General features: G+C 32.2%; 1 protein-coding gene across 1 annotated transcript; it reads left to right on the top strand.

The window, feature by feature from the left end:
* Window positions 1-8,844: 8,844 nt before the first annotated feature.
* LOC146994891 (uncharacterized) lies at window positions 8,845-10,610 on the top strand. Its single transcript, XM_085826045.1, has one exon. The coding sequence runs from the start codon at window positions 9,091-9,093 to the stop codon at window positions 10,294-10,296; it is 1,206 nt and encodes a 401-aa protein (XP_085682171.1). The 5' UTR covers window positions 8,845-9,090; the 3' UTR covers window positions 10,297-10,610.
* Window positions 10,611-11,856: the final 1,246 nt, after the last annotated feature.

Raw genomic sequence — 11,856 nt, 5'->3', positions numbered from 1 at the left:
CGGTACGCTGTTTCTAAACTTAGATGGTCATTCCTTACTTAAATAGCCCACCAGCGGCCGAGCGGTAAATACGCTGAACACTGGTAGTTCGGTCCGAGGTTCGAATCCCGCGAACAGGCTGGCTGCATATGGCGTTTTCGTGGTTTTCCCCATGTGTAACGTGTATGCGAGCCAGTTTCCCTTAGAAAGACTTACACAAAGGCATCCCTCCCTTTAGGCAGATAGCCCTTGTGTGCTTTGCCATAATTAAATAATCCAATCCAATCCAATCCTTAATTAAATATAATTGATTTGTAACTACTACTAGAACTGACGATAAGAACTGAAGTGCAAATAAATAATATCGTGTGCAATCTTGATTAATATAAAATTAAAAATATCTGCATAGAAAAATATTTGCATTCAGACAGAAAGTTTTTTGAAATATTTGCAATTACTTTATAAGAAGGATTTATTAATAACCGTAATAATTACTTATTATATTACTGATGATTAGGATTCAATTCTTGACAATTACATTCTAAATTAGAATTTTAAGGATATAATGAAAATACGCTACGCACAAAAATACATTTTAGGATAAAAAAAATGAGTTGATTTTTGATGTTTTAAAACTTTTTAAATTCATTTAATAAACATCGTATCCTCGCTGTTAATTGAATTCAGAATGTTGGGTGTCGTTTATATAATTATTCTTACTTGTCCACGGAATCTGCTGACTTATCCAGCGATTAAGTAGCTGCAGATCGTTTCTACATACCATTGAACTTCCATTAATTCAGTCTCTAGAGGGTTGTATATTTATATCATAATTTGACTTTTATAAAAATGATTATTCTAAATCTTATGTTTCTATAAAAATATACTGTGCTTTAAAAATGTGGATGATAGTATCAGCCGCTCTTTCAGCCACTTCAAAAGCAACAGTTTATTTAGAAATAAAACTATGCAGTTAATGTCATAAAACTCAAATAAATATCAAACGAAAATTCTCAGTTTTAGACAATTCGATTTAAACGAAGTAAAGTAGCAAACGATAAAACGCGAAAGGTAAAAATTTACTCTTATTTTTTTTTTTTAAAAGGAAGATAGAGAGAAATTGAAAAGAAATAGTTAAAAATTTGAATAATATCATCCATAATTAAAAAAAAATAGCTTTCCATATAGTATTAATAAATATTTATTACCCATCATTGAGGGAAAAGATGTCATATAATTAATTCTCCGTAAAATTTTACTTGAAATTTAAGGTTAAAAATAGCTGTGACAATTCACTGTAACAAAAATCCATAGACCACATTTGGCGTTATTATCACTCAAAAAAAAAGATGCCAAATTTCAAAACTCGAAAATACATAAATTCGTGTATATCTTAGAAAATTTTGAATAAAAAAGTCTAATTTTTTGCATATATGCTTAAAAATACACCTACTTTAAGATGATGGTAAAAATTTCATAGGTTATAATTCAAAATTTTTTTTCGAAAAATTTATAAAAATTATTTAAAAATAGAAATTTAAAAAATAAAACACAAAAAAATGGGTAAATTTTATTTGGAACGAACCTAAATTTTGAAATGTGAGAGGAAAATCAAAAAAGTATAATGAAAAAAGAGATATTAATAAATATTTGCCAAATTCAATTAACATTGAGGAGCTAAAATTTTGAGAGCTAATATTTTAAAAACTACTCGTACGATTTTTACAAAACTTGGTATTCTGGCATAATTTGAGTCGTAGAATCGAAATATGGAAAAATATTGGTATGTTATTTCAGAAAAAGTCCGATTTTGTGTCAAAATACCTATGTTAGAATAGTGCTATATATAAATTTAATATATATCCTAAGTCGCGCTTTCGAGACAGGAAAAACGCAGTTTGAATTTTGTCAATCGGCCCAGTAGAACGGGAGATATAGCAATGTCCCCCCCCTTTTTTTTTAGTCCAAAGGCATTTGAATCCCGAAAGACTATTAGTTTCGTTTTGGCATTTTGCGTCGGACGGATAAATGTCGGTTCACTTTTCAAACTGTTGCCACAAAATGTTAGAGTCCTGCATTATATTTGAAGAAATTAAATAATGAAAAATCTGCATAAATGTATGTATATTTCTCGTATTGTGATAAAACAACGGTACATAGAGTCATCGAATTTTGAATAACGTAATCCTCCAACGAATATGAGCATGTGGAAGACCAAATTTGAAATTTGAAATTTGTTTTATGATCGATTTCCTATTTTTTAAAACTTTGACGAATTTTTGATTAACAAACTCAAGGATTTCAAAGCGAGCAATGGCAACGTTGTGCAGAAAAAACATTTTTATCTCCAGCGCGTGAGTCTCTGTATCGGAAATTCTAAAGATATGCTCGTTTTAAAACTATTTTGCGATATTGCTGTTGCACTGGATCTTATGGTTTAAGTGCGAGGAACATGATATTTAATAAAGAAAGGTAACACACAAAATGTTAAAAAACGCCTCTTTGGACGTAATTTAAAATCTGGAAACATTTCAGATTTTTTTTTTTTTTTTTTTTTTTTTTTTTTTTTTTAAGCCAACGTGCGCTAAATATTAGCAGTTGTGCCTCTAAGCTCCATTTTTCCTCTCCAGTGGTTGAATGCTTTGATGATATTGAGTTTTCCTAACTAAGCAATGTAAAATTAGGTTATTCGAATACAGCAAAGCACACGAAGGTAGAACTCTCGCGCAGTATTCAGAGGTCTTAAACACTCTTAGCAGTATGAATATAAGCTATTTTACTTTATTTGAATACACACGATGACATGTGCTCTAAGGCGTCATACAGTCTGTCAGTTCTGTGCTATGTTAATATTATTATAAAATGCATGCTTAATTGGAATGTGGAAAAAAGGAATTGCATTATATTCAGTTCTAGCAAACTGTTGAAACGTATTCAGTTTTAAACGCGAATTATTGGTTGGTTAATTTGTATAGAACTATCAATCTGCGCCTTCATAGAGGACCTTTCAACAGAGAAAATGGCTCGTATTAATTCTATGCGGCAGAGGGATAGTCATTTTTTCATTTCTCAAAAATAAATCACCAAAACTCATCCCAGTCGCCAACTGATTACGTACGGCGGCTTATTTATTTATTTGAATGGGAGAAAGCACACAAGAGCTATCGAAGAGATGCCTTCGTGGAGGACTTTTAAGGGAAAGCTGCTGGTACTCACATTACTTATGAGTATAAACAAGAAAACACCCATGCAGGGACTGTAACGTAAATCGACCTCGCAACATTTAGATATGACGCTGCATATGTCAAAAGTTTATAATTCTTTATTAAGATAAGCTAAAAGTTTATAACTTTTTATTAGAATTCTTACTAGCTAATTAAACAGGGATGTAGGCAAAGTACGTAATGCTTTTCGTGAGGAATGTTGTATTAATTACACGAATGCTTTGTATATTATTGTAAAAAAATTATCGATTCGGCGCAATGTGTAATATTATAAACCGTATTTTTAAATGTTTTATTATTGATTGTTAGTGTATTATCAAGAAACGTACTGTTTTTTACTTCCTTGTACGAAGTAAAAAGGAAGTATTGTAATCGCGAAAAGTTTCAGGCAGCATATTTCAACGAAAATATCCATTTTGACCGCTATCAAATGCAATTTAACGATGTTTTTGCGTGATATGTGTACGTAAGGACAGAATAAAATACTCTCTTTTTCTTTAAAAAAATTATAAAACTGCTTGAAAATTAATTCTGAAGCGAATTTTTCGTGGCGTCTGTACGAACTTATGGACGTACGTGCGTACGTACGTACGTATCTCGCTTAACTCCAAAACGAGTAGCCTCAGAACGTTAAAATTTTGTATATAGGACTGCTATAACATGTAGATGTGCACTTCGTATTTTGGTTGCAATCGGCCACACCAAACTTATATAAATATATTTATATATATATCCACTCTGTTACCCGGCTCAGTGATCTCAGTTTCTTTACTCTTATATGTTTGTAAATTGTACATTTTTTGCTTTAAAAAAATGATTGAATTATGTTGTTTTTATCTTCCGGTTAAGGTTTTTATGTCTTTAGTAAATCTGTGTGCAATATTTTTAGAATTATCAACAATTTTAAAGTTGTTTAAGTGCCGCTAAGCCTTTTATTTGACGGCGGCCATTGATTGTTTACATTTAAAACAGCAGACTAGTGGATTTGTTGCCAATCTAGAGGAACTTAGCTTCGCAACAACAAAGATAACGCCTTCATTTATTATTGCCAATTAAATCATGTTTAATCCTTTCTGTAATTTTTTCGAGGAAATAAGTGTTTAAGATTTACTTCGTAATTTTTAATATGGATATTTTGAGTTTTTATGTATTTTTGCCTTCTTGCGAAGTGAGAACTGAATTAATTGAATGAGAAATACTCAATCGTCTGTGAAAAACTGTTTCTTTTTGTTTTGTTTGCTTAATTTCTTTTATACATCGTTCTAGCTTTATTATAGTATTTGAATAGAACATGTGGCAACGATTAGATAATTCTATTCTTTAAATGATATAAATTTTGTGCATTATGAGTTATAATATGAACGAAATATATAAGTTAACTGCTATATAATTATTGGATTATATAACAGTTAACTTAGTTTCCGCTATATAATTATTATGTAAGTTAACTGTTATATAATTAGTAATACTGTTAAGTGAATCTAGCGTCAGAGTGTCTCTATGGTAAACAAATACTAGAGTGAATTTTAAAGAATGCATTTATTCTATTGTGGTTTATGCGCTGTCGGCGAAGTAGATTTAATTCAATCCAATAAGTTTAAATGAAATGCAAGAAAAAATGCGTATAATTTAATATTCCGTACGAGGAAGTCATGTGGTGTACACATTAGATTTTTTATTAATAAGTAAAGATTTACAGTTTTTTGTAGCACTTCTAAATACTAATAAGCTACTATAAGCTGAAAGGGAAATTAAAGCTTAGTAGCTCTCAGAATCTGCATTGACTGCTGTTAACTGTAGTGATATTAATACATATTTTATTACTGATTATTACATGATTATCAGCAAGCATATTTTTTTATTAATAGGTAACAGTAAGTAACAGACTCTTCCATAAAAAACACAATAAATCATCTGTTACAAACTAAAAGAAAACTCAAAGTCAGGTTACGTTAAGCCGCAACGACTATCTGCCTAAGAGGGGTTCCTTGATGGAGGTCTTTTTGACGAAAACTGGCTCATATTCATGTTACACATGAGTAAAATCATGAAAACCAACAATGCAGCCTGCCCACTCTTGTGGGTTCGAAACCAAACTAGGTCGAACTGTCAGTATTCAGTGGTCTTAATCACTCGGCCACTAATGGGGAAAAGGAAAGAAAATATCAAAGTATGTAAAAATAGCTGTCAGAATTGGCAATTTGCCAGACTTTGCAGTTATGTATAGCATAGCGTAATGTAACATAACTCAAATTTCTTCCATGTGGATAGCCCTCGTGTGCTTTACTTTAAACTTTATTTCTAAATAATGAAGGATCTTCATGTTTTTTCTGTTACGTACACTGTAAAAAAATGACGGTATGTAGACCCACCATAATTTGAATAGACATAGTGCACGAACATGTACATCCCGGAATTTGAATTTCAAGTTGTTTTTTATAGATTTCGAATTTTATACCATTGTATAAAATTTGAAATACATTAAATTCGAATTTAATGCATTTTCATTAACAAACTCGATCGCTTAAAAGCGAGAAGTGGCAACACTGATCGAAATAAAACATTTTTCGGTTAATCTTTGGATTATGGTAACTTGGCGATTTTTTGGCGACCAACGCTGCTACAGCAACCTGCTAGTTTTGTTTTGGACGCCATTTTGTTTTCGCAAAGTAAAGGCATGTTTTTTTTTTTTTTTTTTTTACTTAACATTTTTTCCAACAATCTGCTAGCCGAATTACGCTTATAGTAGAACTTTTGTGGAACAAAAATGCTTAAACATGACGAAGATTAGGTGCGAAATTGGAAGAAAGTGCAGAATTGCCCACTGCTTGCCGCGTTTTTAAGAATTGCACATACACGGTATCATCCATGTACACGTCGACCTCTTTTCACTTAAAAAAACATCCCAGAATTGTACAAAAATGGCATTGCGCACACTTTATCCATGTACACTGCTACAGTCCTAGCTAGTAACCTTTATCCTAGCTTGTAAACTTACCAAAATGTCGCCAAACTACCTGTTACCATATTCCAAAGATTAGCCCATTTTTCTCTTCGTCCATCAAATCTGTTGTCATTGGCCAAAATGTAAAATATTTAACTTACAGATTTCATTCGTGTGTTATTGATTAACAAACTAAGTTATTTAAAAGCAATAAATCCACTTCTATAAGAATACTATTAGCCCAAAAGAGGCTATAGAATCACGAAATGAGATTTTGCGCCGGTTCACTATAAACGGCGTATCACTTTTCAGATTGTTGCCACCAAAGATTATTTGTTTTATATTCATAATTAAATAATGGAAATCTGCATGGATGTATGTATGTTTCTCGCATTGTGAAAAACAACGCTACTTAGAGCCCTTCCATTTTGATTGATTTAGTCATCCACCCGAACATGGGAACATGAAAAGCCCGAATTTTGAATTTCGAATTTGTTTTATTATCTATTTCATATTTTGTAAAGCTTTATTGAATTTTTCATAAACAAACTCAAATATCTGAAAGCGAACAGTTGCAACACACTCTTCGAAATAAAATATTTTTATCTCAGCGTGCAAGACTGTTGCTATTCAATATGTTGCCGCTGCCGAAAATAAAATTCCTTTATATTCCACATGCCAGCGTGTTGCCATTCAGTAAACGTTAATTCGACATTAAACTGAATCTGGTCAGTGAGTAATAAACTAAGTGACTTAAAAGCAATAAACGCACTTCTTAAGAATACTTTTTCGACTTTTTAATGTGATTGATTTCAATAAACATGTGTTAAAATAATATAATGTGAAATTAGAAATATTCAACATTTTTAAGACAGACACTGGACTTATTAAAATCATGATATACTTTTTCTTCACAATTATTAAAGGCGGCTGGCATTAAATAATTAAGCTTAGTTTTTAAGGAAATAATATAGCGGATATAAAGATACGTATGGTAATCTCTAACACGAATTCTAAAGGTATGCTGTTTTTTAATATTTTGTGATTTTGCTGAGTTAAACTTTATGGCGCGTAATTGCGAAGAACGTGATGTTAATACTCAAAATTATTAATAGTGGCCCACCAGCGGCCGAGCGGTAAAGTCGCTGAACACTGGTAGTTCGGTCCGAGGTTCGAATGCCGCGAACGGGCTGGCTGCATGGGCGTTTTCGTGGTTTTCCCCATGTGTAACGTGTATACGAGCTAGTTTCCCTTAGAAAGTCCTCCACGAAGGCATCCCTCCCCGTAGGCAGATAGCCCTCGAGGCTTTGCCATAATCACACACACAAAATTATTAATAAAAAGACAAAGTTTTAAAATATTTTTTGCTAGTCATATTTCTAAGAAAATCTGATATTAATATGATAAACGGAGAATAGATTGAAAAATTTATAAAAGTATATAGCAACATTTATCGCTGCATCGGGAATTCTGAACATACGCTGCTATGCAGGTTTTGTAATTTTGCTGTTGAGCTGTATGAGACATAAGGGCGAAGAAATGTTACTAAAAAATTCGTTAAAGTTTTACAAAATATGAAATAGGCAATAACGCAAATTTGAAATTCAAAATTGTGGCCCACGTTCGGGTGGAGGACAACGTTATTCAAATTTTAATGCCTCTAAGTACCGTTGTTTACATACGTACATTCATTGTGATTCTTCATTATTTAATTTCTTTAAATATAATACAGGTCGATAATATTTGGTGGCAACAATTTGAAAAGTGATACAGTGCATTTAAGTGTTTCGACGCAAAATGCCATTCCAAGACTAATTGGGCTAATAGCTAATAATATTAATAATAGGTAAGAAGAATTAAATTAGGAGACTAATTTTGTGTTTTTGAAGCAATCTTCATTTTGGGAAGGGTCGCGAAAAACTAAACGGAGTACCTACTTATAACTATATACATTACGTAACAATAATTTCAAATGATTTAAACATAGCTTTTATAAAAAGTACGGAGTCAGTACAAAAATGTTCAAAATTTATATGACCTTTCAATTTTATAAATAATTGTCATTATAATTAACAATTTATAAAAAATCTTATATCTTATGCGTTATACCTTTATGTAGTAGAAACTCGTATAATCTATTCTCTTCCCTTCCTGACAGAAATGTAATTAATTTTCTGGCATTGTGACAAAAGAGTGTAATGAATTTTTATGGCTTTCTATTGATACTTTGGTCGATATACTGACTGACAGTAGTTTCTTTTCAAGGGAAAATTAAAATATTTGTAATTAAATATTTGCATATTTAATTATAAAAATATTTGCAGTCAACAGATCGGACATTTTAAATTTGAGTGAGCTTATTTCATTATCAATCAATTATCTTATCAATCTTATTTCATTATGCGCATTATGAATTTTATTTCATTATGTGCCGTTTTTCTTACTTTATTTGGCTCCCTTTCTGCCCTTTCCCATCAACGTCCAACAAAAATCCCTAAAGGGAAACTGTTTTCCCCAAGTAACTGACACGAAATGATTGGTAGAAAGTTAGACGAAGCTCTGCCCCTCTCGATGCAGGTAGCCAATAGGGAGGGACTACTGCGGTTGACAAAGCTAAGATCAGTTGCAAGCTGTTACAAGATTCAGTTGCGCTCTTAACAAGGAACGTGTTGCACGCTTATTTCAATTAAGTTTGAAACTTGTTATTTGAAGAACACCTGATTTTTCTCTCTAAGCCTTACTTCAAATCATTTTGCTTTATTGGAAAGCTACACCATGATACCATTAAGAATTAGTTTGTTATTGGACTAAATATTCACTAAAAAAGGTCATTTTTTTTGTGTGGAGACTTTCACCGACTGTTCTGCGTGGTGGGCTCAAATCTGTGTTGAGCTTTTTATCTTAATTTTAACCTCGTGTATTTTATTCTACACTATTAAAAAGATGCAGTCGACCAATATGCTTAATCTGATGGGGAATAATCTTCAGCATTCTCACAATGCAGCATTCTCCAGCAATGCAGCTTCGAACAAAAATCAATCAACGCACATCCGGAGGCCAATGAATGCATTTATGGTTTGGTCTCGTGCTCAGAGGAAAAAGATTGCTGTGGAGCATCCCAAGATGCATAATTCGGAAATTAGCAAGCGTCTCGGAGCCGAATGGAAACAGCTTACTGCAGATGAAAAAAGGCCTTTCATTGATGAAGCCAAGAGATTGAGGGAGCAGCATATGCGGGATCACCCAGACTACAAATATCGCCCTCGTCGAAAGCCGAAGCCAGCTGTGAAACCCAGTAAAACGGTGATGCCTTACAGTCTTCCTTATTTACATCCTCAACCTATGGATCCAAGATGGTCATCACAAGTTGCAGCGTACGATTCGGAAAACAGACCTGTAATTACTTCTTTGCCCCAGTATGGAATGCACTTTTCGCCGTATAATGCGACAAGTACCTACACATCTGATCAATCAGATGTTCTCCATGGATCAATGGTTCAGGCCCAACAGCAAAATATGAGCAATATGCAAGCGTACAAGTTCTTCCCGTACAGCAATCAAAGTGCCTTCTCGCAGGATATGTTGAATCGAGTTGAAACAAATAGCAATGCAAGCAGTCCAAGCTTGCTAGCAGTCCAACAGAGTATACAGTCCCGAGCCAGTCCGAGTATTAGTAGCCCGGAACAAAATCATTTAGCGACACCTTCGCCTGCACCATCGGAAAGGGTTCCTGTGCCTCATGCGTCAAGTATGAACTATCCGATGAACTTGAGACCTGAAATGATTTCATCGCATCCAAATGCCATGCCTCAGTTTATGTCACCTTACCAGTACCCTTCTTCCTCTTATCCAGCTGCCAATTCGACTGCTACATCCTCTGATGCATCATCACACGGTAGTGCTCAAGTGGAAGACATCAGCAACGCTTCCCTAAAATCGGAAATTACTGAAAACTCTCCTAGTACTAGTGCAGGCTATCAGCCGTCGTCCGCCGGATATGGCTTTCCGCCAGTCTACGGAATGTCAATGGACAGCATAACAGGTACCGTAAATACATATCCTTTTTTTATGCCAAACAGTGCTTTGTGTAGTCGAGGGATCTTGCCATCCCAACAACAAGGAAGACCTGTTATTAATTATTGTAGCTAATGTATTCATTTTATCATTAGCTGAGTTTCAGTGTATAGTGAACTTTAATTTCAGAGCTTTCTCAAATACGACTCATCCAATATGACTGTTAAATTATTGCATTTACGATATAAGTAATTTCCAATGGTTTAATAATCCTCCTATTTTATGCCATATTTAAGAAGTAACTTAGTGTAATTTTCATGCAAGTGTTTTCGCATTTGCTTAAATTGATTCAATAAATTGGTGAGCTGCACGATTTTTGTCAAAAAACTTTAATTCATCAAAGATACCTACTTTTTATTCTGAAAATTAACTAACAGAACAATTATTTTACTAAGGACTTTTTTTAGCGTATAATTTCTTTGTAATGTTTTAAGTGAAAGAACTTTCATTTAGACATTCTCTCAAAATATTAAGCATTAATTTGTCACCGTTTTAGGTGTAACGATCATCTGAGTGCAAGTTTTTGACTATGATTATTTTTGTGCAAATGTCTAATAAGAGAAAATTTCCTTTTCAACCTTTAAATTGATTCGACGTCCGGAATAATTTCATGAGTTAGGAATTCATTTTAGTAATCATAAGATTCATTTTAGTCATTAAGAATGTTAAAAGAATTTTCTTGTATCAAGATATATATTCTTTCATTTTTATATGAATTAGTGGAAATATTTCTTGTATCAAGATATATATTCTTTCATTTTTATATGAATTAGTGGAAATATAATTCTATCAGGAAAGAGAAAGTATTCGGTCTGAAAAAAAATGGAAATTTTTTTTCATGAGTTAGGAATTCATTTTAGTAATCATAAGATTCATTTTAGTCATTAAGAATGTTAAAAGAATTTTAGTAATCATAAGATTCCTTTTAGTAATCATAAGATTCATTTTAGTCATTAAGAATGTTAAAAGAATTTTCTTGTATCAAGATATATATTCTTTCATTTTTATATGAATTAGTGGAAATATAATTCTTTCAGGAAAGAGAAAGTATTCGGTCTGAAAAAAAAACGGAAAGTGCATGAAAAATCATAAAATGATCATTTTAGTAATCATAAGATTCATTTTAGTCATTAAGAATGTTAAAAGAATTTTCTTGTATCAAGATATATATTCTTTCATTTTTATATGAATTAGTGGAAATATAATTCTATCAGGAAAGAGAAAGTATTCGGTCTGAAAAAAAATGGAAATTTTTTTTCATGAGTTAGGAATTCATTTTAGTAATCATAAGATTCATTTTAGTCATTAAGAATGTTAAAAGAATTTTCTTGTATCAAGATATATATTCTTTCATTTTTATATGAATTAGTGGAAATATAATTCTTTCAGGAAAGAGAAAGTATTCGGTCTGAAAAAAAATGGAAAGTGCATGAAAAATCATAAAATGAGTTTTTTTCTAATTTCTTCGGCAAGTTATTTAATTAATAATTTCATGAGTTAGGAATTCATTTTAGTAATCATAAGATTCATTTTAGTCATTAAGAATGTTAAAAGAATTTTCTTGTATCAAGATATATATTCTTTCATTTTTATATGAATTAGTGGAAATATTTCATGAAGACTAGAACGAATGTC

Source organism: Stegodyphus dumicola, chromosome 10 (assembly GCF_044657685.1).
Source record: "Stegodyphus dumicola isolate Sdum_Otavi_A_Nest chromosome 10, ASM4465768v1".
Lineage (NCBI taxonomy): Eukaryota > Metazoa > Arthropoda > Arachnida > Araneae > Eresidae > Stegodyphus > Stegodyphus dumicola.
Note: the sequence above shows the minus strand (reverse complement) of the source record. Positions and strands in the feature narration are given on the sequence as shown.

Excerpts from the sequence above, each read along its gene's own strand:
- LOC146994891 (XM_085826045.1), top strand. The coding sequence starts at position 9,091 with ATGCAGTCGACCAATATGCTTAATCTGATGGGGAATAATCTTCAGCAT.